At 65.7% G+C, this 27819-nt stretch overlaps 7 protein-coding genes across 7 annotated transcripts in view; 5 read left to right on the top strand and 2 right to left on the bottom strand.

Moving 5' to 3' along the window:
* Positions 1-10710: 10710 nt before the first annotated feature.
* CHLNCDRAFT_143903 (hypothetical protein) lies at positions 10711-11699 on the bottom strand (the record flags this gene model as incomplete). The annotated part of the gene is made up of 5 exons (XM_005849137.1): positions 10711-10779; positions 10962-11015; positions 11175-11244; positions 11394-11534; positions 11626-11699. The coding sequence occupies 5 exons, from the start codon at positions 11697-11699 to the stop codon at positions 10711-10713; spliced, it is 408 nt and encodes a 135-aa protein (XP_005849199.1).
* A 295-nt stretch (positions 11700-11994) lies between these two features.
* On the top strand, positions 11995-13665 carry CHLNCDRAFT_143902 (hypothetical protein; the record flags this gene model as incomplete). The annotated part of the gene is made up of 6 exons (XM_005849339.1): positions 11995-12009; positions 12223-12411; positions 12600-12774; positions 12973-13106; positions 13271-13387; positions 13546-13665. The coding sequence occupies 6 exons, from the start codon at positions 11995-11997 to the stop codon at positions 13663-13665; spliced, it is 750 nt and encodes a 249-aa protein (XP_005849401.1).
* Positions 13666-15160: 1495 nt separating this feature from the next.
* Positions 15161-16932, top strand: CHLNCDRAFT_143901 (expressed protein; the record flags this gene model as incomplete). The annotated part of the gene is made up of 3 exons (XM_005849338.1): positions 15161-15577; positions 15771-15917; positions 16150-16932. 3 exons carry the CDS (start codon positions 15161-15163, stop codon positions 16930-16932), a joined length of 1347 nt encoding a protein of 448 aa, XP_005849400.1.
* Positions 16933-18257: 1325 nt separating this feature from the next.
* On the bottom strand, positions 18258-18677 carry CHLNCDRAFT_15068 (hypothetical protein; the record flags this gene model as incomplete). The annotated part of the gene is made up of 2 exons (XM_005849136.1): positions 18258-18433; positions 18620-18677. Coding segments are annotated over 2 exons (234 nt in total), but the record flags the coding sequence as incomplete, so codon positions are not given.
* A 554-nt stretch (positions 18678-19231) lies between these two features.
* On the top strand, positions 19232-22197 carry CHLNCDRAFT_143899 (hypothetical protein; the record flags this gene model as incomplete). Its single annotated transcript, XM_005849337.1, has 10 exons — positions 19232-19327; positions 19618-19728; positions 19920-19985; positions 20256-20333; positions 20548-20601; positions 20718-20795; positions 21033-21257; positions 21455-21540; positions 21731-21775; positions 21891-22197. 10 exons carry the CDS (start codon positions 19232-19234, stop codon positions 22195-22197), a joined length of 1146 nt encoding a protein of 381 aa, XP_005849399.1.
* Positions 22198-23771: 1574 nt separating this feature from the next.
* CHLNCDRAFT_34927 (hypothetical protein) lies at positions 23772-24985 on the top strand (the record flags this gene model as incomplete). The annotated part of the gene is made up of 4 exons (XM_005849336.1): positions 23772-23883; positions 23996-24185; positions 24332-24493; positions 24636-24985. 4 exons carry the CDS (start codon positions 23772-23774, stop codon positions 24784-24786), a joined length of 615 nt encoding a protein of 204 aa, XP_005849398.1. The 3' UTR covers positions 24787-24985.
* A 509-nt stretch (positions 24986-25494) lies between these two features.
* Positions 25495-27819, top strand: part of CHLNCDRAFT_143896 (hypothetical protein) — a gene marked incomplete at both ends in the record, with an annotated part of 6917 nt that continues 4592 nt past the window's right edge. Inside the window, 6 exons of the mRNA XM_005849335.1 lie at positions 25495-25611; positions 25832-25891; positions 26057-26125; positions 26283-26396; positions 26578-26707; positions 26956-27082. Coding sequence (XP_005849397.1) covers positions 25495-25611; positions 25832-25891; positions 26057-26125; positions 26283-26396; positions 26578-26707; positions 26956-27082 — 617 coding nt within the window. The remainder of the gene's footprint in view (positions 25612-25831; positions 25892-26056; positions 26126-26282; positions 26397-26577; positions 26708-26955; positions 27083-27819) is intronic.

Below are 27819 nucleotides of genomic sequence, written 5' to 3'. Positions count from 1 at the left end.
CCGAGACGGGTGCTTGGTTCAACGGCCGCAATGGCACGGCACCGCTTCTTGTCCACCCTGTGAGCACCAAAGCAGAACAACAGGCATGGGTAAGGATGCGATATGGGTAGCGCAGGTGTGGCTGGCAGAGTGGGAGCAGCGTGGAGGGATTTATACCGGACCTAAATTCTCAGGAATTCAACGGGCGGCCCTGGGACCGCCCTCACCCCAAGACTCAACGGCCGACAGCCTTTCCGCCTCGTGGGGCCCCCTTTTGCCATGCGTAATTGCGGCGGCTAAGGGGGAAGAATGGGCGGGTCGAAGTGCAGGATCGGAACAGATGGCGGTGCTGGCAGTGGCAGCAGGGCTCACCGGTGAGGGCACCCACTTCTGCAGTAGGATGGGGTCATCACGGGGTGCCATCGTTGCGATTGCCTGCAGCAAGCAAGCAAGGGGGGAGCTGCCCCAGCAAATATACTAAAAGCCGCATAGTTGTAATCAGGTGGTGTTCAGTTGGTAACTCCATTGTGGAGCCTTCATCGGCATGAGATCAATGTGCGCAAGGCAGGGGTCTGCTCGAAAGCCCAAACCGTCGGGCACAGCGGCCCGTACAGCGGTGGCAGGAATCCACCATAAAAGGCTAGTTTTCCGCAATGCAGGAGGGTGTCAACAACAGAAAGGCAAGGCAGGCAGGGGTCTGCTCGAAAGCCCAAACCGTCAGGCACAGAGGCCCGGACAACGGTGGCAGGAATCCACCAAAGAAGGCTAGTTTTCGTCATGGCAGCAGGTGTGCAACAGCAGAAGGCAAGGCAGGCAGGGGTCTGCTCGAAAGCCCTAACCGTCAGGCACAGAGGCCAGTACAGTGGTGGCAGGAATCCACCATAAAAGGCTAGTTTTCGTCATGGCAGCAGGTGTGCAACAGCAGAAGGCAAGGCAGGCAGGGGTCTGCTCGAAAGCCCTAACCGTCAGGCACAGAGGCCAGTACAGTGGTGGCAGGAATCCACCAGAAAAGGCTAGTTTTCGTCATGGCAGCAGGTGTGCAACAGCAGAAGGCAAGGCAGGCAGGGGTCTGCTCGAAAGCCCTAACCGTCAGGCACAGAGGCCAGTACAGTGGTGGCAGGAATCCACCAGAAAAGGCTAGTTTTCGTCATGGCAGCAGGTGTGCAACAGCAGAAGGCAAGGCAGGCAGGGGTCTGCTCGAAAGCCCAAACCGTCAGGCACAGAGGCCCGGACAACGGTGGCAGGAATCCACCAAAGAAGGCTAGTTTTCGTCATGGCAGCAGGTGTGCAACAGCAGAAGGCAAGGCAGGCAGGGGTCTGCTCGAAAGCCCTAACCGTCAGGCACAGAGGCCAGTACAGTGGTGGCAGGAATCCACCAGCAAAGGCTAGTTTTCGTCATGGCAGCAGGTGTGCAACAGCAGAAGGCAAGGCAGGCAGGGGTCTGCTCGAAAGCCCTAACCGTCAGGCACAGAGGCCAGTACAGTGGTGGCAGGAATCCACCAGAAAAGGCTAGTTTTCGTCATGGCAGCAGGTGTGCAACAGCAGAAGGCAAGGCAGGCAGGGGTCTGCTCGAAAGCCCTAACCGTCAGGCACAGAGGCCAGTACAGCGGTGGCAGGAATCCACCATAAAAGGCTAGTTTTCGTCATGGCAGCAGGTGTGCAACAGCAGAAGGCAAGGCAGGCAGGGGTCTGCTCGAAAGCCCTAACCGTCAGGCACAGAGGCCAGTACAGCGGTGGCAGGAATCCACCATAAAAGGCTAGTTTTCGTCATGGCAGCAGGTGTGCAACAGCAGAAGGCAAGGCAGGCAGGGGTCTGCTCGAAAGCCCTAACCGTCAGGCACAGAGGCCCGGACAACGGTGGCAGGAATCCACCAGAAAAGGCTAGTTTTCGTCATGGCAGCAGGTGTGCAACAGCAAGGCAAGGCAGGCAGGGGTCTGCTCGAAAGCCCTAACCGTCAGGCACAGAGGCCAGTACAGTGGTGGCAGGAATCCACCAGAAAAGGCTAGTTTTCGTCATGGCAGCAGGTGTGCAACAGCAAAGGCAAGGCAGGCAGGGGTCTGCTCGAAAGCCCAAACCGTCAGGCACAGAGGCCCGTACAGCGGTGGCAGGAATCCACCATAAAAGGCTAGTTTTCGTCATGGCAGCAGGGAGTGGTCCAGAAGGCAAGGCAGGCAAGGGTCTGCTCGAAAGCCCTAACCGTCAGGCACAGAGGCCAGTACAGTGGTGGCAGGAATCCACCAGAAAAGGCTAGTTTTCGTCATGGCAGCAGGTGTGCAACAGCAGAAGGCAAGGCAGGCAGGGGTCTGCTCGAAAGCCCTAACCGTCAGGCACAGAGGCCAGTACAGTGGTGGCAGGAATCCACCAGCAAAGGCTAGTTTTCGTCATGGCAGCAGGTGTGCAACAGCAGAAGGCAAGGCAGGCAGGGGTCTGCTCGAAAGCCCTAACCGTCAGGCACAGAGGCCAGTACAGTGGTGGCAGGAATCCACCATAAAAGGCTAGTTTTCGTCATGGCAGCAGGTGTGCAACAGCAGAAGGCAAGGCAGGCAGGGGTCTGCTCGAAAGCCCTAACCGTCAGGCACAGAGGCCAGTACAGTGGTGGCAGGAATCCACCAGAAAAGGCTAGTTTTCGTCATGGCAGCAGGTGTGCAACAGCAGAAGGCAAGGCAGGCAGGGGTCTGCTCGAAAGCCCTAACCGTCAGGCACAGAGGCCAGTACAGTGGTGGCAGGAATCCACCAGCAAAGGCTAGTTTTCGTCATGGCAGCAGGTGTGCAACAGCAGAAGGCAAGGCAGGCAGGGGTCTGCTCGAAAGCCCTAACCGTCAGGCACAGAGGCCAGTACAGCGGTGGCAGGAATCCACCAGAAAAGGCTAGTTTTCGTCATGGCAGCAGGTGTGCAACAGCAGAAGGCAAGGCAGGCAGGGGTCTGCTCGAAAGCCCTAACCGTCAGGCACAGAGGCCCGTACAGCGGTGGCAGGAATCCACCAGAAAAGGCTAGTTTTCGTCATGGCAGCAGGTGTGCAACAGAAGGCAAGGCAGGCAGGGGTCTGCTCGAAAGCCCTAACCGTCAGGCACAGAGGCCCGTACAGCGGTGGCAGGAATCCACCAGAAAAGGCTAGTTTTCGTCATGGCAGCAGGTGTGCAACAGAAGGCAAGGCAGGCAGGGGTCTGCTCGAAAGCCCTAACCGTCAGGCACAGAGGCCCGTACAGCGGTGGCAGGAATCCACCAGAAAAGGCTAGTTTTCGTCATGGCAGCAGGCGTGCAACAGCAGAAGGTAAGGCAGGCAGGGGTCTGCTCGAAAGCCCTAACGGTCAGGCACAGAGGCCAGTACAGCGGTGGCAGGAATCCACCAGAAAAGGCCAGTTTTCGTCATGGCAGCAGGGTGGAGAAAAAACGCACCGTTATACATTTCCAGGAGGGTTGGCGATGAGGATGGCGATGAGGATGGTGCGCTTGTCCCTCCCCGCCCTGGCCTCTCTGCAGTTCCAGGACAAGAAGCAAGTGTGTCAGGGAATGACGGTCGCAAGGAGGGCAGCGCATGTAAAGGAAAAGCAATCATCGATGCTCAGAGAGCCCAGGGTCTGGCAATGGAACCCAGCAAGCATGCCGCAGGAAACGGCACAGTGGGCTGACTCATCACGGCAAGGACAAGAGAGGGGGAGAGGGGGAGATGCAAAGTCAAGTGGCTTGCTAGCTCTCAGAGACCCGTTTATCAGTCACTCAGGTCAGACGGCACTTCCTAAAATAACAGGTAAGGTGTCCTCACAGAGCATCGCAAGCAAAAGAGGGGTGCACAACGCTCCCCAGCAACACTTGCATGCAGCATGGTGAAGCGGCAGCATAGACGCGGTCGACTTGCCTGGGGCATTGCAGAGGCCATCGTCGAGACGGGCGGTGGAGCAGGGCAGATCTGGATGCAGTGAGCAAGCAGGCAGAAACATGACGTCAGCCGTTTAATCAGATCTGCCGAGTGCACACAACTGTCGCCAACAGGCGACAGCGGGTGGCTGGCAGGCGGTGGGTGCATAAATCGGAGGGGAAAAATGTGGGCATCAGCACTCGGCACCAAAGGAGCAGTGGGAAAACGCCCGCCTCGGCTTCCTAAGTGCCCGGTACAGCTTTGCTCTGAGCACAACTCTGAGCAGCCGAGGTCAGCGTGCCGAGGCACTACCACGGCCGTGGCAAGAAGGCTCAAGGGATGCAGGGGCCGGCATGGTGCAGTGCTCATGAACATGTGCCACACAGCGGTGGAGGCACTCACCTCTCAGCTCGACAAACAATGGCGGCCGAAAGATCAGACGAGCCGGGAGAAAACGCTGAAGAGCTGCTTCGCAAATGTGCATCTGCTAGCATCGGCATGTTGGCCTGCATGGGCAGAGGATGGGATTGTCAGAGCGGGTATTGACACGGCGGGGCCGGCTGAACGCGGCGCGGGCCGCAACACTGCGCTCTAATGCTTATGTTGCACGCAAGACAGGGACATGCAAAGCATGGAAAGCTCAGCTGCCCGGGGTTTGGGAGCGTGCGTTCAGCGGGGCGAGGCAAACGAGATCGAGATGCCCCCGACGCAGGCCGGCTGCTGCACAGGCTGCTGGCACACGCTTACCCTGTTGCTTCATCATCCATCTTCAATCACCTCCGCAGCTTCCAGCCTTCGACGATGTGCGGCGAGGCCCTTCACACAGCAACCCCACGGGCGAGAGACGGGCAAGAGTTGGAGCAGGGGTGCAACAGGTGCGCGCGTATGGCCCGTGCAGCCACGCAGCGGGATGGGGCGGCGGGAGTGGAAGATGGGTGCGGGAGTGTGCCAGCGAGACAGGTCAGCTCAGGCCGGCTAAAGTAACAGCGCTGTGCTGGTTTATGGTCTGGCGTTGCAAAGCATGCTGTAGGTCCCCCACGACACCTGGCGCACAACTGATGAAGTTGCACCAAGCAACGCCTCTATAGAAGACCATGCAGGCGGGCGGCTGACCCGCAGCTGTGCAGGAAAAGCCAAGTGCAGCCCAGGTGCAGCTGGATGCCAATTCAGACGGCTTTACGGCAGTGTGCAGCGGGGCGGCAGCGGCGCCGCGCCTCACCCTGCCAACCGCGCCCTGGCGCCGGTGGACTCCAGGCGGCATCGCGGCGAGCCTGCAGCACAGCGGCACAAGTGCTCGACGTGAACTGGAGCACAGGCAGACTGCAGGAGCGTGCGTGAGGTGTAGTGGGTGCAGTGCAGCCCGGCCGGCTGCCACCGCCAGAGTGGCAGCGGCGGCGGGGCGGGTGTGGGTTGGCAGCCCGGATGCTGGCTTGCGCCAGCGGCAGCGGCGCTGTGGCCTCCGGTTGATGCCCCGCACTCAAGCTGGCGTGCAGGGTGCGCATGCATGCAGCTGCGGGGCTCCGCATGCATTGTGCAGGAAATGAGCCGGCTCTGTGTTGCCACATAATCGATTCCGATGGCGGGTGTTGTCCTCAACGTTATTTGTCAGAAGAGGGAGCCCGGGATATCTTCCTCGCCGGCTGAACAACGCTGATCACCTTCTCACCTGGTCCTGGCGATAGCACAGGTCCTAGCGCGTGCGGGAGGCCAGGGAGACGTTGCGACGCAGTGGAGAGAGAATGACTGCACAGCGGGCTCTGCACCTGAATTCAGGCACCGGCACCGGGGTCCCGCCGCTGTGCCCCGCCGCTTTGCGCCGCCGCTGTGCTCCCTCCGCCAATTTCTCATGCATTGCTGATGGGAGTGCAGGGAAGGCAGTGGGAGACCGGCACTAGTCGAGTGGTGAGCAGGTCCTGCGGGGGGCAGCACCCACTTGCCGTGCTCGTTGCAAGCCTAGGGCAACCCGGTTGATGTATGGGCGCAGACCTGGCAGACGGCGCGCAGTCATTGCACTTGCCGCTAACCGGTACAGATGTTTGGCCTGGGCTGCAGGGATTGTGCAGCCCTGAAGGGCACAGCGGTGTCGTGGCTTGAGGAGGCACAGCACGTCGGCTGTGCAACCTGCCATGCCCCCCCGCCCCACATACACTCTCTATTCCCCACCCAGTTGAGGTGTGTGAATGGTTGACCCCTGGAGATTGGAAAATCAGATGGCGTCAGCCTCGGCAAGTGCCTCGAAATCTCTCCCTGCTGTGTCCCGCCACCCGATCTTGACGCTGGACCGGCCCTCAGCGTTAGGCAGCAGGTGCACCAGCACGCGTATCGCTAAGCGAGCAAAATTAAGCTCCCATGATGGAAGATGACGCCCCAGGTCAATCATTGATGCGTTGACTCCGGTGCTCAAATCTGCAGCTGGAATGCTGCAAACGCTGCACAACGCACACCACATGTCAGACATGTGCGAGGATGCCACCCTTGTTGCCCTCTCCAGCTGCTCACAAGTGCCACCTTCTCATCAAGGGACGCAATTGCAGCAAGGGCCGCGTTTTCTCAATCCGACAGCGGGAGAGTGTACTTCCACCCGGTGTACCTCGGCTGAAACCCAGCCGATGCACGAAGCGTGCCGATCCTCGCACCCAGGCTTTCTGAGAAACCACGTGATTTACTCCAGCGCCGCCAGCAAGTCCGCGCCTGCCTCAAGGTTTGCCGATCGAGCGCTGGGCACACTCCTGCGAGCTCCTGGCTCTCATGTCCTGCGCTGTGAGGTGCAGCGCGCCCAGCACCCTCGCACCCCACTCCGAAGAGCACTACAGCGGCAGGCGGTGGGGCGGCGGCAGCGTGGCCATGCTGAGAGCGGCGCGCAGCCGGCTGCTGGGCCGTGCGGCGGCCTTGTCGTCCCTGGGCGGCAGGGAGGCCACCACCGTCAGCAAGACGGCCGCGGGAGCGCAGGCGCGTGCGGCGGCGCGGGCAGAGGCGGGCGCCGACGCATCCAACGACGCAAAGGTGTGGCGGCCCTGCATGGCCGTGCCGCCTGCGCCTGTGCTGCCTGCACAGGATGCAGGCCCCTGCACGTACAACCTGGCATGCCCAGACCCCTCGGCGGCTGCGTTGGATGCCGTTCACGCACAGCCACACAGCCCCAGCAAAGTCTGCCGCTGGCCGGTGGCGGTGATGCTCAGCCTCCCGCCTCCCTGTGCTGCCGCCCACCGTGCCGCTGTGCCTCCCTTCTGCCTCCCCCCGCAGGCGCGCGCGCTGGACTCTGTGCTCAAGGAGATCAACTCCCGGTTTGGAAAGAACAGCATCATGAAGCTGGGATCCAATAGCTATGGGGAAGTGTGAGTAGTGGGAGCGGGTGTTGGTGGGGTGCCCGGGTGGCGTGTCGGGCGGCAACAGAGCCGGCAGGCAGGCAGGCGCGCCGTCGGGCAGCTGCCTGCCTGACCCGCCGCCTCCTGCCCTGCCCATCCTCATGCCCACTTACCAAAAACAACAAGCACGCCCCGCGCTGCGCCCTTGCAGGCAGACGACCCCCAGCGGCGCGCTGACGCTTGACCTGGCCCTGGGGGGCGGCTACCCCAGGGGCCGGGTGGTGGAGATTTACGGCCCCGGTGAGGCGGCGCGGTGGCAGGCTGCCGCTGGCAGGCTGGCTGGCTCGTCAACTGCTGCGCTGCACCGCTTGCATGGGTCTGGCTGGCGGGGGGTGGGCCTGGCTTGCAGTGGGTGGGCTGGCAGGGCGGCCGCCCTTGTGTGTGCACCATGCACCCACCACTGCACCGCCGCCGCCGCCGCCGCCGCCGCCGCGCAGAGAGCAGCGGCAAGACGACGCTGGCGCTGCACGCGATGGCAGAGGTGCAGAAGCGGGGCGGCGCGGTGGCGCTGATCGATGCCGAGCACGCCTTTGACCCCGTGTTTGCAAAGGTGCGCGGGCTGCCGCGCTGGCTGGTGGCCGGCAGGCCGTGCGGCTGGCTGGTGGTCGGCAGGCCAGCAGCGGTGTCCCTGCATGCCTTCCAGGGCTACCGTGCTTGCTGCGGCCGGCTGGCGGCTGGCTTGCAAGCGGCCGGCGTGGTTGCGGCTTTTTGCTGCGCCGCCAGCCGCCACCTGCATGCGAGCCGACCCTGCCCCCCTGCGCCCGCTGCCCTGCCCGCAGCACCTGGGCGTGAATGTGGACACGCTGCTGCTGTGCCAGCCGGACAGCGGGGAGATGGCGCTGGAGGTGGCCGACTCGCTCATCAGGTGGGAGGCAGGGAGGGTGTGTGTGCCTGTGCGCGTGTGCGCAAGTGTTTGTGTGTGAGATGGGGGCGGGCATGCCGTGTCTTGGCTGCTCTCCCGGCCCCGTCACCGCCCACCCCTGCGCGACACCGCCCACCCGCCCACCTTCCCACCCAGCCCCCCTCCTCTGCGCCCCGCCCTGCTGCAGGTCGTCGGCGGTGGACATGGTGGCTGTGGACTCGGTGGCGGCGCTGGTGCCGCGCGCGGAGCTGGAGGGAGAGATCGGGCAGACGCAGGGTGCGCCGGTCGGGCCGGCGCGCGGGCGGCGGCAGTAGTGGCGGCGGCGGCGGCGGCGATGTGCTGTGTTGTGTTGGTGGTGCATGGGGTGGGTGGGAGGTGGCAGGCGCGCAGGGGGCCAACGGCGCCGAAGCCATATCGGGGAGCAGCCCCAAGGCACCTAATCTCCCGGCCCGCCGCCAAGCTGACTCGTCCCCTGGCCCCGGTGCCCTCCCCGCCCCCACCGCGCCCCCTCTTGTGCAGTGGGCGCCCAGGCTCGCCTGATGAGCGGCGCTCTGCGCAAGATTGCGGGCAACGCGTCCAAGCACAACTGCACCATCATCTTCCTCAACCAGCTGAGGCAGAAGGTGCGGCGGCGCGGCGGCGCCCCCACTCGATGCGGGCCCCGGGCCTCTAGCCTGGGGAGGTGGTGGTGGTGGTGTGGTGTGGTGTGTGTGTGTGTGTGACGGGTGGCGGGGAGCACGCAAACACGCTCCGTAGTTCTGTGTTTCTGTCTCGGGGATCCTGCCTGACGCTCGTGCGCCATGCACCGCCGCCCCCCTGCCGCGCCTGTGCCTGCCCAGGTGGGCGTCATCTACGGCAACCCCGAGGTCACCAGCGGCGGCCAGGCCCTCAAGTACTACGCCAGCGTCAGGTGTGTGTGTGTGTGTGTGTGTGTGTGTGTGTTGCGGTGTTTGGTGTGTGGGTGTGGGTGTGGCTGTGGAAGGTGGAGGCGGTGGAGGTAGCACCCGGGCCTCGGGGCTCATCAGGCTCAGCGCAGCGGCCCCGCCCAACCCGCGCGCCCAGCCAGCCGCAGCCCCCACCTTGCCTGCCAACCTCCTGCTGCTCCACCCGCCCACTCTGTGTGCCCTCCCGCCTTGCCCCCCTCCCCCCCAGGCTGGAGGTGCGCATCAAGGAGAAGATCTCTGCGGGGGCGCAGGGCCAGATCGGCATCCGCGTCAAGTGAGCCGCATGTGGGAGGGGCGGCAGGCGCGGCACGTGACGCATGGCAGCCGAGCGCGGCACAGCCCAGCAGGGCGCAGCGTGGCACAGCCCCGTCCCACACCCCTGCTTCTCGCCGCTCACGCCTCCCTGCCCCCACCCCCTGTGCCCCGCACCCGCAGGTCGACTGTGAAAAAGAACAAGGTGGCTCCCCCCTACAAGCTGGCCGAGTTTGACATCCTGTTTGGGTCGGGTGGGTGCGGCAGTGGGCAGCAGGGCCCGCACAGCTTGGCAGCCTCCAGCAGCGCAGGGCCACGCCCCGCAGGAGCCTGCCTGCTGCTTCTCCGCCCGCCTCTGCTCATGCTGGGGCAGGCGGCTGGAGGGGCCCAGCTGCCTGCGTGCGGCAGGCCTGCCTGGGGCTCCTACGCCCTGGTGCGGCCTGTGCTGCCTGCCGCTCACCAGCCACCCCCACCCACCCCCTGCCCGCCGCCCGCAGGCATCTCCGCCAACGGCTGCCTGCTGGACGCTGCCGAGGCGGTGGCGGTGGTGCAGCGGCGCGGCTCCTGGTACTACTTTGGGGAGCAGCGCCTGGCGCAGGGGCGGGACAAGACGCTGGATGTGATCAAGGAGGACGCGGAGCTGCACGGGTGGGGCTGGTGCTGTGTGTGTGTGTGTGTGTGTGTGTGTGTGTGTGTCCTATCCCGCACCTGCCGTGCCCCCCACCCACCCGCCCCCATGCCTGCCCCTCGACCCCTCCCTCTGCGCCCCTCCTGCCGCCCCCCGCAGCAAGATCGAGGAGCAGACGCGGCAGGTGCTGTCCGGCAAGGACATCAACGACATCTACGAGGACGGCGCGGAAGTGGTGGGTGGCGGTGGATGTGGCCGGTGTGTGTGGGGGGGGTGTCGAGTAGAGTCTTGACCGCCGCATGATTTAGAGGGCTCGCTGTGCGGGCAGAGACGTCTGCTGCCAGCCCCGCAGAGCAGCGGGCCCTAGCGCTGGTCTGTGCTTGCCTGCCTGGCCTGGCCGCAGGTGGAGGAGTCGTTTGCTGAGGGCGATGGCGTGCTGCGGGAGCAGGTTGCGGCATGATAGGGCGGCGTGCCCCGCCTGCCAGCCCTGCGTGCCGGCCGCCTGGTGGCGACCTGGCCTGGTGTTGCAAGATCTGTCATGCTGCGCTTCCTTCCTTCTCTATACCCTGGTTTAATTCCCCTCCCGCCTTTCTGACTTGCTGCCGTCTGTAGTGCACTTCCTCCTCCTCACAGGACAACAACCTCCCAACCTTGATATGCGCTCATTCTGCTACTCCAACTTTCTTTCAATCCAACAAAAGATCTCAAGTGTGCTGTGAGGAAACATGAAACAGGAATAGGGCAGCACGGAAACAGAGCAAGGAAGCACAGAGCAAGAAGCTAGCGAGTCGGTTGACAAGGGCGCCTGTGTGTCGGTGGGTATCAAAACTGGAGGCTGGTGGCGCTGGCGCCGCCGCCGTCCCCCTGCTGCTCCGCCGGCGAGTAGGCCTCCTGCGGCAGTGGTGGACAGTCGGTCGGAAGGGCACAGCGTGCATCAGACGCAGAATACACCCGTGTGCTGTCAGCGAGCACATGGATGTTGAAGGGCCGCCCCAGCCGGCCAACTTCAGCTCCCCAGCTGCTCCTCTCCCAGGCAGCCCGCCCCCGCTTGCCTGCAGGCCCATCATGGCCACCAGCGCCTTGAACTTGCCCCGCATCCCATCCATCAGCTCCTGCAGCCGCTCATCCTGCGGCAGCCAGCGGGGCGGGGCCCGGGCTGGCTCAGGCGCTGCTACTGCTGCCGCGACCCGGCTTGCAGGCTGTCCAGCAAGCAGCGGCGCGGCCAAGGGCCCGCCGGTTGGCAGCGCTTGCCGTGCGGTGCGAGGGAGCAGCAGCAGGCGTCTCACCTGCGGGCTGCTCAGCGGGAACCCAGCCACCATCTCCTCCAGCGCCGCCATGCCCTTGTCTATCCGCCGGCTGCAGCTGGGGCGGCGGCAGCGGGCGCAGCGCAGGGCCAGCAGATGAACCGCGAGGCCCTGCAGGCATGAGCACCTCACAAGGGCAGGCAAGGAAAGCAGGCAGGCAGGCAGGCAGGCCACCGCAGAGAGCAACCCCCCTAGCCTCACCTGAAGAGCTGAGGGTCGCGGGCCTGCAGCTGGCGCCACAGCTGGCAGCAGCCGGCGTAGTAGCCCACCTCGTGCCCCACATCAAACCCCTTCTCCACCCCCAGGGCCTTGCCCTCGGCAAACCCGCTGCGCCGGCCGTCCCTGCAGCAGAGAGTGGCGGCGGGGTGGCGGGTGGCGGCGGCGGGCGGCAGCCAATGGCAGCAATGCTGGCCCTGCCTGCAATCCTGTGCACCTGGCGCCCTCTTCGTAGCCCTCCCGTATGTGCTGCTCCTCCAAGTTCAGCGCCGAGTCGAACAGGTCTGCCATGGGCGGGTGCAGGGCGCCGGTCAGCCAGCGCAGCAGGGCATCGACATGGGATCATGGAACCATGCCAGAATTGGCTGGCGCTGTGCCCTAGGGCGGCAAGACAGAGAAACCCCCCGCCGACGTGGCAGAACATGTCGGAAAGTGGTTTCTGTGCCTTCCCAGCGCATCTTCCGGCCTACATTTCGGGTCAATTTCCACCTTGTCACCGCAGATCGCTTCCTGCGTCCCTCCCTGGCCTAACTTCACGGACCCTATAAATCAACCAGTGGCGCGCCCTGCCAAGCCCATCAAGGACATGCAGGCGGTCTGCGTGAGCCACAGTCTGGCGAGCAGGCCCGCTGGTCCGTCACGGAAGCCTGCGCGCCAGGGGGCTGTGCGGCAGCGGTCTGTGGGGGCCCGGGCAGCCCAGACACGGGCACAAGACACGTCATCAACGTCGGAGCAGGCGCCGATCGAGGGGTAGGCGAGGGCTGGACTTGCGCCGCTGGCCGCCGCCGCCGCCGCCGCCACCGCCCGCCGCCAGCCGCCTCTCCACCGCAAGGAGCCTCCACCTGCTGTACACCTGAAATGCAGCCTCTCCACCTCCTACTGCGACGAGTTCGTGTGCACCAGCAGCCCCTCGGTGGAGGCCAGCGTGCGCCAGCTGGCCAAGGACCTGCAGCGCGCCAACGGCCGCTGGGCGCCCATCTATGCCAGCACTGTAGAGTACCGGGTGCGCCTGCGCCGCTCAAGCTGGGCACCTCGCTGGCTGGCTGCCGTCCTCTGCTGCCGCCGCTGCTGGCCACGGCTGCGGGCTTGGGGACCCGTTCCCCGCTGTGGTTGGGACACAGCATGGGTGCGTGCAGGATGCCAGATGCCTGGCCTGCCGCTGATCACCCCCGCCCCCCAGCGCTCCTGCAGGATGCGTACCGCAGGTTCAAGGGCCCCGACGGCTACCAGCGTCTCGACTTTGTGTCCACCAACGTGCAGCAGGCGGCGGTGGCGGTGACGGGCATGCGCATGCTGGACAACAGCAGCGCCGAGATTCGGTGGCGCCTGACGGGCAAGCTGGGCGTGCTGCCCATCGACGTGGCAGGTGCGGGCAGCTGGGCCTGCTCGGGGCGTGGCAGCTGGGTGGGCCGCAGGGCCGCAGGCGCAGGTGCAGGTGGAGGCAGGCGTGTGCACTTGCAGGCTGCACCGGACAGCTGGAGTCACCGTCCCCCGGCACTTGCGGCAGCACGCTGGCGTGAGGTGGCATGGCTGCAGCAGCAGACACGCTTCCCGCGCCGTGCAGGCACCACCGAGATTGAGATGAACCTGCTGACGGGGCGCATCGAGCGGCACCGCGAAAAGTGGGACCTCGCCGCCTGCTCGCCTCCCGCGGCGGCCGCATGGAACGCGTCCCGCGCGCTGTGGGCCGCCAAGCAGGTGGGGCCCAGGCAGGCCAGCAGGTGGCGCCAGCCAGCGGCTGGGCAGGCGGGGAGCAGCACAGCGCAGCGCGGGCGGCGGTGCCGGTGAGGTAGCCGCCGGGGCAGCACAGGCAGGGCCTCTGAGCCGTGCCGCGCGCACGCCCTGTTGCTCGCTGCCCGCAGGCCAGCGGGGATGCGCAGCGGGCTGCGGGCCGAGCGCTGGACACGCTGACCAGCGTGGACGATGAGGACCAGTACAGCCAGCCCAACCCCAACGACCCCGGCCGCTTCTTCCAGCAGGTGCGGGGCTGGTGCCTATGCTCTGGCGCCTGTGCTCTGGTGCCGCAGCTCTGCTGCTGGCCATGCTGGCGGTGGTGGTGACGGTGGTGGTGGTGCTGCGCCGGTCCTCCCCCCCCCCCCCCCCCCATCTGCGCGCCCTGGCCGCTCCTGGGCCGCAGGGGGACACCTTCAAGCAGGATGCGGCGCTGTTTGTCGGCGTGGTGATGCTGTTCTGGGGGCTGGTGCAGGCCTGGGCCAGCCTGTTCAGCGGCAGCAGCGGCGGGGGCGGCGCCTTCTGACCCGCTCATGGGCGCCTCTGCGCTGCGCCCCAGCACCAGCATGCTGGCATGCACCAAGCCACCAAGTCCCCTAGCGTCAACACATGCCTGCAGCCCTGATGAGAGCCCTCCCTGAGAAGAAGATTTTCAACGCCCTCCACCGATCTGATGCGATTACTTGTTTCCTCCTTTCGCATCCATTTTCCCAAGGCCGTGACATGCCCCTTCTCATGCCGGCTGCGCGTTGGCGGCTGCCATGATGCGCCACATTTTTCCTCTTGAGACAATTTATTTGCCGCGGCTGATTGTAGCGGCTTCCACTCTGGTCTTTACTGTCTTTTCGGTCGATCTACTGCGTTCAGTATTAAAGCCACAAGCTCCAAACGATTGCCTTGACTTGCTGCAGCAACGTGTGGATGAGACGAGCCGCTCAGCGGCGGCAGTATGAGGCCCGCCTCGACGCCTTGCGCAGTGGGCGAGGGGGGGTGGGTATCATATCAGACACTGGGCTACCAACACATCCCGCAGTGGCTGCTGGGGTGGCCCTGCCTTTCCAGTACCTCAGAGCAGAGCGGGACCCGCTGCCGTTACTGGCGGCGATCCAGAGCCGCCACTGCCGCAGCAGAATCCAGCGGGGTTGTCCGGCCATGCTTCACACCCATTACTGGCGAATGCTTGTGCTTGTGTGGGCTTACAGTCTGGTTTCGAATAGTAGCTACCACTATATAGGACCGGCTTCTGTGATCTTTCGAGATCTCAACAATTTGACGTTCATGGGCCAGAGCTGGCCCTGTGGGCAGCGGCAGGAGCTGTTACGATGTCCGTGAACACCCGCAGCAGCTCCTCATTCCATCAACAGTGATGAGATCCAGGCCTACATGGTGTCCTTTTGATCTGCAGATCATCTGCAGCTGCAGTGAGACACTGTCGATGCAGTGACGCCGTCGATGCTGAGCGACCCTATGGCTGAGCTGCTTGCTTGTTGGCGAGATTATTCACAAAGCCCTCGCTGATGCCCGCAACGGACCATACGGACACCCCAGGGCCCAAATCACCTGCCCCAGAGCTTGGAGCATTGGTCCTCGAGGAAGCGGGGTGGCTCCAGCGGGGTCGAACCAAAAATACTTTGGGGTGCACCACAGGCGAACACGTGGTGGACGACCGCAACGCTCTCCAGTGTCACGCTGGTCTCCAGCATCCAACGCTCAATCAGCATCCTCTACCGAAGGCGGATCACACGGTGAGCTATCTGTGAGGCCGCGGCCAACGAGATGCAGCGATGGCCCAACGCACCCGGGGTGCACAGAATAACCATTCGCATGCCCATGCTGCGGCCTATTTCAGACAATACCGCAGAGCACTAGCCCTCGAGCACTCCCGCGGCGCAGGGGTGGTGGTATGTGCCACTGCGGCGGCGCCGCCGCGGGACACGTGTCCCTCACGCCGCCGGTGGGCGCTTCACCGCTGCTCCCTCTGCCTGCAGGAACCCGCCGTTACTCCTGCAGCTTCACAAAGCATGGAACCCTGCATCCCGGGCTCCGACAAGTCGGCCAGGAGGCCCTGGCCCTGGCCCTCTCACTGGAACCCCGCCACCGTGCCGTGCGCCTTTGCCGCGCTGCTGGTGCTGGCCTTCCTGGCCCTGGAGGCATCCCGCATGACCGCAGCAGACCGGGCAGCTGCCGTGGAGCTGGGGCCCTACTGCAGCGGCGGCAGCGAGGCGGTGGAGGGGTGGGGCCCAATCGAGCTGCAACCCCAGGATGCCGCTGGCGACGATGCCGGCGACGCAGGCGAGGGCATGCTGCCCATGTTGCTGAATGCCACCCTGGCGGCGTTCCTGGAGCGCCACTGGGAGCAGGGCAGCGCCACCGCCGGCTCAGGCTGGGTGCCTTGCGGCGAGCAGGAGATGCAGGTGGCGGTGGCGGGCTGCGCACGGGTGAGTGGTGGTCGAAAGCCACCCCAGGCTGCGGTGGCAGTGCAGATCTGGTCCTGCGGTGGCGGCTGCCAGTGGCAGCCTGTGCAGCACCATGGGGAGCGCCGCTGGCGCCTGCCTGCAAGCATGGCGCAGGCCCATGGGCGCCGGCACCACCGACCGGCCTGCCGTGCGGTGCCCTCCCCCTGGCATGCAGGCGGCCAACGAGTCGCAGGTGCAGGAGCTGCTCCTGTGGGCCAACTTCTCCTGCCCCGGCTTCCAGGACACGGCCGGCGTCAAGGCCAGCATCATGCTGCCGCTGGAGGCTGGCAGCTGGGGGGAGGGCGTGGCTGACGGCATGGAGGTGAGGGTCCGGCCTGGGCCCGGGCTGAATGCTGGGGTGCACGTGCTGGCGCAGCCAGAGAGCTGCTGCAGCATGCTGAGCCCCCAGCTGGGAGGCGCCACGTGCTGACCTGCCCCGGCCCGTCCCCTCTTGTGGGTGTCCTTGCTGCATGCCACCTGCAGTCTCCCTTCCCCGCCATCCCCACTCATTGTTTTTGGCTGCCGCCTGCGCCGGCGCTTGTGCTGTGGTGCAGGTGGAGGTGGAGGTGCTGTTCACCGATGTTCAGGCCGGCGGCGGCAGCGGGCTGGTGCCGGCAGGCGCGTCCGCCCGCGCGCAGGAGGCGGGCCCGGTGCGCTCCGCCCCGCTGCCTGCCGGCCCCGAGTGGGAGCGCGGGCCGGAGGCGAAGGGGGCGGGGGAGTGGAAGGCCTACAGCAAGAAGCACCAACGCATCAACGCCGGCATGGTGGCCCAGGCCAACGCCTCTGCCACCTGGTACGACCTGGTGCTGTATGGCGACTCCCTCACCTGGTACATAGAGCGGGAGGGGTTCGAGGCGTGGCACACCCGCTACTTCTCGCCCGCCAACGGCTGGGGCCCCACCGCCGCCATCGGCGTGGGCGGCAATGAGCTGGCCGACCTCATGTGGCGGCTGGCGGAGGGCGGCGAGGTGCCCGCGATAGACCCAAAGGTGGTGGTGCTGCTGGTGGGCATCAACGACCTTTTCGCGCACCACCCCCTGGACCAGACGGCGCAGCGCATGGCCTTCCTGCTCGACTGGCTGCGCGCGGGCCTGCCCCGCTCGCGCCTGGTGCTGCTGGCGCTGCTGCCCAACGCCGGCGTGGACACGGCGCACATGAACGAGCGGTACGCGCGGGTGGCGGCGCAGCGCGGCGTCACCTTCCTGCCCTGCGCGCAGAGCATCGACCCGCACGACAAGTACTGGCTGTACGACGGCACCCACCCCAAGCCGCCGGCGCAGGAGGAGCTGATGCGGTGCCTGGAGCCCGCCGCCAAGGCGCTGCTGGCCCAGCGCTGAGCAATTCCTTTTCCCTGGCGGTGCTGTGCCACCCCACTCATCAGCTACGCAACACCAAGTGACTTCCGCACCTTGCCAACACATAATTGTAGTTACCAGTCTCTCCTTACCCATCCAGAACCTCGCCTGTGTTGCAGTCACCCCGCTATGATAGGCCGCGTGAGCAGACCTTGGGCAGGGGGCACACGTGATCAAGGGGCATCAAGAGAGGGGGTGGACCATGGAGCACCATCTCCGTGGCTCCGACCACCCTCCTCCAGCTGGCGATGAGGACCGCTGTCGCATCCAAATTTCGCCAATCAACTGGCGATGGCACAGTGGGGGTTGGCGAAATGCGGGGGAACCACCCTTGCGCCTGGCGCGGCGCAGCGGACGCATGCGGTGCCGCCGTTGCTTTGTCGGCACTTGCCTCCCTTTATGGGGGACTGGGGGCGAAGCCCCCAGAAAGCTGGCGCTTTTTTAACACTATGGAATGAAGTTCCTGAGGAAATTTGGCCATTTTCCCTCAATATATTGGCGATGCCAGTCATGGGGGATGGCGACGGGCTGGCGACCATGCCCTGCCGCCTGCCCTCATTTCGCCAGCTCTGGCTGGCGATGGCCTTCGGCCAATCGCCAGCCAGAGCCGTTTTTTGCCCGATTTCGCCAGCATTTGGCGATTTCGCCAGCTTTCAGAAACACTGCCACCTACAATCTGTTCCGCCAGCTGTTCCGCACATGCTGGACTGCCCCTCCACACACAGTTACCGTGTTCATAGCCATGTTGTAAGGAAAAGTGACATCAGAGCAGGGCTTACATTAGGCGGCAACAGGTCGTGTGCGTGAATCAAAATCTAATGAACCGGTGGGGCTGTGGCGGGGACGGCAATGCAGGTGGCTGCTCAGTTTGGGCAGAACAGAAGAAGAAGGAACAGATATGCAGAGTGCAGCAGCCTGCTGGCCAGTCAAAAGAGGGCACAGCTGGCAAGGCGGCGCGAGGGATACAATGGGCAGGGGGGCAGCAGGCCCTGCTACCCGGGGTTGAGCAGCAGCCCCAGCTACTTGCGGTATACATGAGCCCTCTGGAAGCTCAGCCAGCGTGCAGACAGTGCAAGGGCCAGCAAGGGGCTGCCTGGCAGCTCACGCCCCCCTCGGTGCAGGGCTGCCCATCACCGCACCGCCACCTGGTTCAGCGGCGCATCGTCGGGCAGGCTGGCGGAGTCGGGCAGGCTGGCGGGGCTGCCGCTGCCGGCGCCCGCCGCCACCGCGGGCAGCTCCAGCTGGCCCCGCCCGCCAGAAGCGGCGCGCTGCGCGCCGCCGCCGCCCTTGCTGCCGTCGCGCGAGTAGCGCTGCAGGTTGGACGGGGGGGAGATGACGTAGCGCGGCAGCTCGTACTTTCTTCCCCGCTCGTCGTAGCAGATGGTCATGTCGGCGGCCGCCACAATCACGCCCGCAGAGTCCAGGATGATGCGGGCCGTCTCCAGGTCGGCCTCGCACGCCGCCCTCAGCGCATCCCAGATCACTGCGGGAGAGCGGGGGCAGGGGCGTGGTGGGTAGCGACAGGTCAGGTTGAGGGTGGCACAGGTGGGCAGCCAGCGCGGCATGGCTTGCGTCCTGGCTCGGAACAGCAGCAGCAGGCTGGCTGAGGCAGCGGCATCATTCATCCATCGGCAGGCCGTCCCGCTGAGCGGCTGAGTCATATGCGCACCTCGGTCGCCGCCATAGTGCGGCTCGGTGTCCCAGAACTCATCCTTCATGCGCTGCAACAGGCAAGGCGGTGTGGGTGTTAGCGATAGCCGTCCGGGCATGCAGGTGCTGCCACGAAGCGCTCGCAGGTGCGGCAGCAGGCAGTGGGCGAGCGGCGCCGGCGCCAGCGGCCGCCCCGCCCACGCCCTCCCCGCAACGCCACCTGCAGCTGGGACTCGGTGACCGGCTCGTCGGACCTCCACTTGTGCCGCTTCCAAGACTTGACTCGAGTGGAGCCAAAGGTGGGGTCGCCCAGCTCGTCATCTTCCGGCTTGCAGCAGACCGCCCCCATCACGCCGCTGCTGGGCCTATATGCGGATCACGGGGGAGGGATCTGAGGCCGCTGGGCCCGCAGCCGCGGTAGCAGGCGGAGGGTTGCCGACTCCTTTTCTCTTGATCCCTTTTCAGTTTGGTCTAGGGTGCTGCAACAGGGTCTGAAGCTCCTTGCAAGAAGTGGAGGGCAACCCTTGGGTGCGTGAGCTGGCAGGGCCAGGTGGCAGAGGCAGGGCAGAACGGCAGAAAACCGCAGGCGGCTCCAAATTGGCATTGTGGAAAGGCTCGAAATTAAATCAGGATGGCCACCAGCTTCATTTTGCAGCGCCTGCAGCAATTACCGCACCCCGTTCTCGACACGCAGGGCGTGGAGCAGGTGGCCAGCAACCTCAGCGAGGTGCGACTGAGCAGGGTGTCGGAGAGGGCAACGGTGGGGGGCGGAGGGGCGGGAGCGTGCGATGCCGCCGCCGCTGTACAGACCGTCGGGTTCTCCCTACTGTCTGCACCTTGTTTTGCACAGCTTACCACGCAGTAGCAGCGGCATGCACGCCGCACACTGGCAGCCACATTCTGCTTGCATAGCCGGCCACAGGCCTTGCCCTGCTCCCCGCCCCGCAACAGACGCAGCCTCTGCCGCACCCAGCCCCATGCTGCCCTCGCGCATGCCCACCCCCCTGTGCCCCACAGGCTCTGGAGTTCCTGGGGCGTGACCCAGACGGTCAGGTGTCGGCCCACTTCAAGGCGTGGAAAGAATACTTTGGGGAGCGGGAGCAGCGGCTGTACTACTGCAACGACGAGGTGGGGAGGGCTGTGGGGCTGGTGTGTGTGTGTGTATAGGGGGCTGCACGACTGCTGGCAGCGGGCTACTCAGGTGGTGGGGCTGGTGGTGGGACGGTGGCGGGACTGGCGGGCAGTTCTGCAGCGCCGCCTGTCAGGCATCCCTGTTGCCTTGTTTGCACCCGCCATGCCGCCGTCGCACGCTGCCCCAGGTTGGGTACAACTCCTGGGACGCGCCGCCCTGCTTCAAGTTCAATGAGTGGTACCTCGACTCGCAGGTGGGCGGTACTGCTGTGTGTGTGTGTGTGTGAGGGGGGGGTGGGGGGGTGCATGAGGCAGATGTATCAGGCAGATGCATGAGGGAGATGCATGGGACAGATGCATGGGACTGGAGCAGATCCCAGCAGAACTTGCGGAAGAGCATGGGCTGCAGGTCGTGCCTGCCCCACTGCCAGGGCCCGCGGCATTGCTGCGCTGCTGGCACGGCTGCCGCCGCCCTGCCCGTCATCACCTCGCGTCCGTCTTGCCTGCCGCCTGCCCGCCCGCAGCTGTATGCCATCTCCCTGCGCCTGGCCCGCGACATCTACGAGACCCTTGGCAGCTTCCTCACCCGCCACCCGCCAGAGGTCACATACAAGGCAGGCGCCGGCAGCGCCGCTGCGCGGCCCTGCTCCCGGGGGCAGGGGGACCCAGTCACCGCCCCTGAGCTGCTGCCGCGGGCCGCTGCTGCTGCTAAGACAAGCATGCTGTACGCATCCTGCCCCCTGCGCACCCTCCATCCTGCGCCGCCACACTCGCACACGCACGTGCACACCACCGCCACCTGTTCCTCCCTTGCAGGCGCTGAACACCCTGGCACGCCTCGTCTGCAACGTGGCTGATTGTGCCAACGAGGTGCGGAGGCGGCGCCCTGCTGCTGCCGCTTGTTGCTGCTGGAGTTGGCCGGCTGCTGCCCTCACGCCATGGGATGGGTCACGTACCGCTATTGCACTGCCGCTGTACCACTGCAGGTGGAGCGGTACCGCAAGGTCAAGGTAGACAACCCCAAGTTTGCAGAGGCGGTGTGGGACGTAGCAGGCGCAGCACAGGTGCGCCTTGTGTCGCCTGGGGGTGTGGTGGCGGTGGGGGTGTCGCGAACGTGGGCACCCGGCGCAGCGGCTTGTGCTAGTGGTGTGTGCAGCTGGGCCCAGCCGGCATGGCGCCTGCCGGCTGGCTGCTGCCAGTGCACACTCTTTGCCTGCGTGGCGCCTGCCTGCCTGCCAGTCCGCTCACCATCGCCTCCTGCTGCTGCTGTCCCTCCCTGCCCCCACACCCGCTGCTGCCAGATCCTCTTCCTCGTGGGCTTCCAGCGGCAGGGCCAGGCGCTGAGCATCGCGGCAGACGCACCCCTGGGGCCGGTGCAGGCGGCGGCGGCCCGGCTGCGCCGCCTGGCAGACCGCAAGGGCCACAGCGGCGCCGCCATTGCAGTCAAGGCGGACGGCGATGGGGCGGATGGGGGGCGGCAGGCCTCGCCCTTCTACAACACACCGGGCTTCCGATACCAGGAGCAGGTGGGCTGGGATGATGGCGGATGATGGTTGGTCCCGCAGGAAGAGCAGGGCAGGGGCTGGAGAATGGAGAACATGGGGAGGAGAGGGAGGGAGGGGCAGCCGGCACTGACAGCATTGGAGGGAAGCCTGGTCTCCATGATAGCAGACACTGCACCCATTCTGCTGTGCTGCTGCCCCCCCATCTCCTGGCTGTGCAGATCTGGCACTGCAATATCTGCGATCACCCCATCAACGACGGCAGCGAGCGGCTGTGGACGGGCAAGCATGATGCACCGCACGGAGAGTTCAGGCACGCCGCCGCCGCCGCATCCTCTGCTCGCCTTGCCGTGGGGCTGGCATGTGGGGTAGCAGCGAGCTGTGTGCTGGAGTGCGCTGCGCCACTGCTGGCTGGGTGTGCTGCTGCGGAGGCAGGACTGATCTGCCTCCCCATCCCACCCTTCCAACCCTACCTGTCCCCCGTTGCCGCGCTGCAGATACCTGTGCACCACCTGCGAAGATGCGGGCACAAAGTTTAACCTGTGAGTGCCATGCTGTGTGGCGCAGTGGGCTGTGGGACCCAAGCAGTGGTGCTACCTTCGAGCTCAGAGTTCCAGCCGGCATGACCTGTGCACCTGCCAGCCGCCCCCGCTGCAGGTGCCAGGCCTGCTGGGACACTTTCCAGGAGCAGGTGCAGCAGGCCAGCGGCGGCGGCAGCAGCAGCGGCGGCGGCGGCGCGGGCAGCAGCCGAGCGGCGGGGCCGCCGCTGCACAACGTGCGCCACTCATTCCAGCACGTGGGCCCTCGCATGACGCGGCACAACGACTACTACGGCACCCGCGGCGACAGCAGCGACAGCGGCGACCCCGCCAACCCCTGGGGCCGCCCCACCAACGGCGGCGCCTCGCTGCAGCGCGCGCTGCGGCGGCTGGGCGAGCGGTACGGCATCCGCGAGTGGTTTTGATCTGGGCTCCCAGCTGGCTGCCTGGCCCTGCCTGCCTGCCTGCGACCCTGCCCCGGCATGTGACGTCATGCGACAGGCAACTCAGGCTGCTGTTGCTTGCTAAGCCAGCCGACCACTTGCCGCTGCTGCCTGCTTGCTGCTGGGCACGAGCTCGTTGGGGATACTCAAGAAGTTGGACACACATCTATTACATATTGCTGAGATTCACACCCTGAACAGAGAGCCTGTTGCGGCTCATGCATGTGTTTGCATGGGCGCGCAGCGCCAGCAGCAGGGCGGGGGCGGGGGTCAAGTCCCGGTCCCTTGGCCTTCCCGGCACCCGTTCGCCCTGCCCTCCTTGCCCCCCAGCCCCCCCAGCCTCCCACCCCCCCCCGCCCCCTCGCCATGACGTCGCCGCTCGCTAAGACGTGGACGCCCCTGTGCCAGTCGAAGCGTGTGTTTGCCGCGCCGCTCAACAGCGAGGAGAGCCGTGTTTTTTGCGTGGTCGGGTCCACCCACGCCGCTGCTACAGCTGCAGAATCAGCAGGAGCAGCAAAATCAGCAGCAGCAACATGGGGCTCAGCAGCCTGCTGAGCACCCAGCCGACGGCCTCCGGCACGCGTTTGTCGCTTGCAACGACCACCGCTGCTGTGCAGAGCGCAGGTGAGGGCGGTGCCAGGCGCATGCGGCGGGCCGCCGCTCTCTGGAGTCCCGGCCTTGCTGCTGTGCTGTTGCTCCGGTTGCAGGGCAGCCTCGCAGGCGCGGCTGCACCCAGGCTCGCCATCTTGCTGCCCCGTCCGCGCTGCTGCAGGCTGATCAGCAGCTGCGTGCTGGAGGCTCGTCGGCGGGGCGTGCAGCCCCACAAGGTGGCCACCTATGTGCGGCGGCGGCTGGGCGGCGGCGTGGCCATCCTCCGCTTCCGCGCCGACGGCACCCCGGGCTGCTCCGCGCCGTGCACGCTGTGCGCGCGGGAACTGCTCAAGTATGACCTCAAGGTGGCCTGCCTGATGGAGAACGGCCAGGTGTTTTGCGGGCGGCTCACCGACCCCGGCGCGCCACCAGCCAAGGTGACCGGCGGCCAGCGCGCCTGGCTGACCTACTGGGCTAGCTGCCAGCGCCGCCCCAACACGAGCGGCGGGGCCAACGCGGGCAGTGGCAGCGGCGATGCCGCCAATGTGCCACCGCCTGCCCTGCGGGGGTCGCCACCGCCAGGACGCCGTGGGTCGCCGGGCTGACCACCTCTCCCTCCCTTTCGCGACTGCTTCTTCTGTTCCTCTTAGCTCCTGACATAGTTTCTTGCTCCTGTTGGTTGCCCTCGTGCATTACACCACATCTTCCGTTTAATGACCTCCAGCGCAAGCAGCGACAGCGCGGTGGCATGTGCGGCTCCGGCCTGCCTGCTGCGCCCGGTCGGCAAGCTATGTTTTTCTTGCCCGTCACTCCTGCTGCACTCCAATCCACCTATCCAAGTAGGCGGCAGGCTCAGGACAGTGCAGCACGAGGGAGAGACAGAGGCCACCGCGTTCTGTGGGTCTCGGTGCGGCTTGGGAGGCCAGCAATTGGCTGTGTCAACCCCCAAATCCCGCGCCATCATCATGTCTGTCTTTGAGGAAGGCACGGCGCTGGTGGGCAAGGTGAAGTCGGCAGACGGCACAATCCAGACGAAGGAGTTGCTGGAGGTGTGCCGGTCCATCCTGCCGATAGTAGGTGAGCTTGGTGGGGCGGGGGGAGCAGCGGGGCGGGCGCGCAGTGAAGCACGCTCCTTGCCGCCGCACCGCCGCTCAGCCTCCCGCCCACCGGCTGCCCCTCTGCTGCGCAGACAAGCTGGGCACCGGGTTTGGGCTGGTCAAGCACGACGTGGGTGGCAACATTGACCGGCTAGCCAGCTGCGCGGCCACCAAGCCGGAGGTGTACCAGGCAGACGCGTTTCAGATGGTGCGGGACGACGTGGCGGCGGGCACCCACACCGGCTCCTCGTCTGTCACTAAAGGCCTGCTGTGGCTCAAGAGGTGCGGCGCCCAGGCTGGAAGGGACTCCGTGTGCTGGTACAGGGCCAGCCTGCAGCACCATCGGCCTCACCTGCTGGTCTTGCCGCGTGTCGCAATCAAACAGAATGTCAGGGTATCACTGCCTGCTGCCGTCCTGCGCCGTATAGGGCCATGGAGTTCATTGTGGCACTGCTGGACAAGCTGCACAGCGACCGTGCCATGCCGCTCAGCACCGCAGCCAGCGAGACGTACTACACCACGCTGCAGCGCTACCACGGCTGGATCGTGACGGGGACCTTCACAGTGGCGCTCAAGCTGGTGCCCAGCAGGTGGGCGCCTCGCCTGCAGGTTTGTGTGATCAAGGCCTTGATGCAGGGGTGTGTGATGAAGGTCTGCTGTGTAAACCGCCTGCCTGCCACCTCCCCGCGTCCATTCACTCCCCGCTACGCAATCCCTTCCCGCACTGCGCAGGGAGACATTTTTCGAGAAGGTGGGGGCACAGGCGGGCGACGACTCCACCATGCAGCAGATGCACGCCTTCTGCACCGCCTTTGGCGTGGTGCTGGCGGACATCCAAACCTTCCTGGCAGAAAACGACCTGGACGACCCCACCAAAGTCTAGGGCGGCTGCCCCGAGAGTCCCGACTTGGGGCGTATGTGCTACTGACTGTCGCCGGCCCTATATCCAACTTGGGGCGGGCGGCGCGCCCGCCGCTGGAGCGCTGGTTGCGTGATTTACGAACAATTTGTGAAATGAATTGACTGACGATATCGAAATGCCATTGACTTTTGAATTCCCGCAAGTGTAACACAGAGTGTGCTGCTGAGCACAGTTTTGTTGGGGGGAAGGTGCGGTTGGGTCGCGAAGGCATAGGTGGCTGTACTGCCGCCACCGGTCAAAGGCAACGGGTGCTCGCCCCTCCTCCTCAAGGCCCTTTGCTTGCCCTCAATCTGTTCACCTGCTCGCCAGAGCCAACCGCCCCGTCCTCCCGTTCAAGCCTCGGAGGCTTGTGACCACTGCCTCCGGTGGCACAGCCCACGCAGGACGAGCGTGAGTGTCCGGGGGATGTGGGGTGCCGCTGGGGCCGCCCCGGGCCGCGGGTGTCGTGTGAATGGGCTCACCTGAGCGGCTTGCCGCGAGTGGCAGCGACGTTGCGGAGGCAGGGACCTGTCCCCAACGGTCCCACCTTCTGTCGTAATTGAGCGGCGAGCGGGCAGGGGGCAGCAGGAGGCCTGTCCCCAGCCACGCCCGCATTGACCCGCATGCCGCCGCCGCGCTGCCTCCGCTCACCGACCTGCAGGACACGCAGGGCAGCCGGCAGCAGCAGCCATGGCGGCGCAGGGGGGTGAGGAAAACTGGCTGCCCCGCATGACCAAGGCCTTCATCGCTCTGGATAGCTCCAGCCATGCCATCGACACGGCCGCCTTTGCGGCCGCCATGGAGAAGGTGTGGTGGTGGCCTTGTGGTGCGGCTACACCCCCCGTTTGGGGCGTCAATTGTCCCAAAGCAGCAGCCAGCAATGCGCCTCCCGCTCCTCCAGCTGCTGTGGCAGCGTGAATTGTGTGCACGGGGGCCCGCTGCAAGGGGGAGGGCCCCGTGTGGTTGCTGTGCTGCCCAACTCGAATGCACTGACCCGCACTGGCCGCCTGCCTTGATGGTGCTGCAGGTGCTCCCCATCTTCGAGAAGATCGGCACCGTCTTCCTGTTTGCGCGGCACGAGTTTGCCGTCAAGGCGAGCCCGCCACTGGCCTTGCGTTGTGTGCATGTGCTAGTGCAGCTGCCAGCTTCCTGCGCTGTGGCAGAAGCCGGTAAACTGTTCCAGCCAGCGCGCCTTGTCCTGATCCGTCCGCCCCATGCCTCTGCTGCCTGCTGCCTGCCTGCCTGCCTGCAGGTGGAGACGATAGTGGTGGTGGCTGCCACCTGCTCCACCCTGGACCAGGTGGTGAGCGCGGGCAAGCAGGTGGGGCCCCAAACCACGCGGTGCCGCCGCGCTGCCCTGCCATGCCTGACCCCGGAGCCGCTGCCGCCCCGGATGCCGCCCAGCCCTCCTCTCCGCCTGTTCGCTCCTCGACGCGCGCATCCTGCGTGCTGCCGCCCCGCCCGCCCGCCCGCCGCAGGACAACACCATCACCAAGAAGAACAGCCCCGCCCGCAACGTGCACCGCCTGCTCAACACGCTCAACTTCATCGCCGCCATCTTTGAGAACCTGGCCAAGGGGCAGGCGCTCAAGGTGTGCGCCCACTGGCAGCATGCGCGGGCGTGGCAATGAACCGCAGCCGAGCTGTGGATGGGAGGGCGGTGTCGTTGGGCTGCTGCCACCCTCCGCTGCCGTTGGCTGGGCCATGCCTCAGCGCTCCACCCACCTCCCGACCTTCCCTTCCCTGGCTCTGCGCACGCCTGCTGCCGCGCAGGACGCCGTGTCTGACGCCTATGACCGCACCCTGGCCCAGATACACGCGTGGGTGGTGCGGGCGGGCATCAAGACGGGCATGATGGCGCTGCCCACACGCGAGCACTTCCTGGCGAGCATCGGGGAGACGGGTGGGTGCAGCGCTTCCAAGTATTCGAAGTAGTACTGAACAGAAATGGCGACGCGTGCATTGGAGGGTGGCTGGGAGCGCTTTGCAACTTCTGTTGTGGGCTTGCGGGGATTGGCTGGCTGGCTGGCTGTGCTGCTGCACCCAGTCGCTGCGCCTCCTGCTCCCCTGGCGAACTGCCCCTGGCCCCGCCCTTGCCCTGGCCCTGCCCCCGCTGGACCCCCCCTTGCCGCCCTGGCTGCTTGCCTGCAGAGGACAGCGCACGCCACCACGCCGAGGGCTTTGTGGTGGAAGCGCACAAGCTGGTGGGGATGATTGAGAAGCTGTACGACGGCGTGGAGATGCCACGGTCAGACTTCTCTGTCGCCTCGCTGTGGAAGTAGGGAGGGGGCAGCGGCCACCATGGTGGCAGGCCCCCCTTGGCGCGCTGCACAGCGCCCACCTGCCCACCCTGCCTGAGCAGGCCCCGGTGATCGCACCACACTCGCTCTCCCTTCCAAACTCCTCTTGTGCTGGCCGCGCGACTGGTTGCGGTTTTAGCCCCCCCCGCTGAGCCCACCACCAGGGCAGTGCCGCAGGGCCCTGGGCTGCTGGCCGCAGTTTTTATCTATCGTTTATCATTGACATCGGGTTTTCATGTCCCCTTTTCGCCACCCGCCACGGCCCACCGCGCGCCGCGGCCCGCCCCCACCGCACACGGCTCCGCCGCATACGCCCCCTCCCGCGCCTGTTGCAGAGGCACCGGCTTCTGAGCCTGGCATCGCAGCTGCCTCCTCCCTGGAAACTCTCACCTGATGCTCCTGTACTTGCGAACTAAGCCTGTAACCCGCACTGAGAGGGAGCGGCACGGCCCGGGGTCGCTGGAGCGGCGGGGCGGGGGCGGCGCTGAGGTGGCATTCGTTTTGAGTGGCGGCGGCGTTCGCTCTGGGGCCGTCCCAATCCCATCTGCGGTTTGACAGAGCTTTCATTGGCTGTTTTACTGCGCACGGACGCTGCCCCGCAGCCATCACCCAACTCCCGTCTGCTGGCTGATGAGCAAAGGTGGCTCAGACCTGATGGGTGTGTGGGGGTGGGATGGGTGCACACAGGTGCAGTGCTGAGGTCGCGCAGAAAGCG

This window comes from Chlorella variabilis, assembly GCF_000147415.1.
Source record: "Chlorella variabilis unplaced genomic scaffold CHLNCscaffold_6, whole genome shotgun sequence".
In the NCBI taxonomy this organism is placed as follows: Eukaryota; Viridiplantae; Chlorophyta; class Trebouxiophyceae; order Chlorellales; family Chlorellaceae; genus Chlorella; species Chlorella variabilis.
Note: the sequence above shows the minus strand (reverse complement) of the source record. Positions and strands in the feature narration are given on the sequence as shown.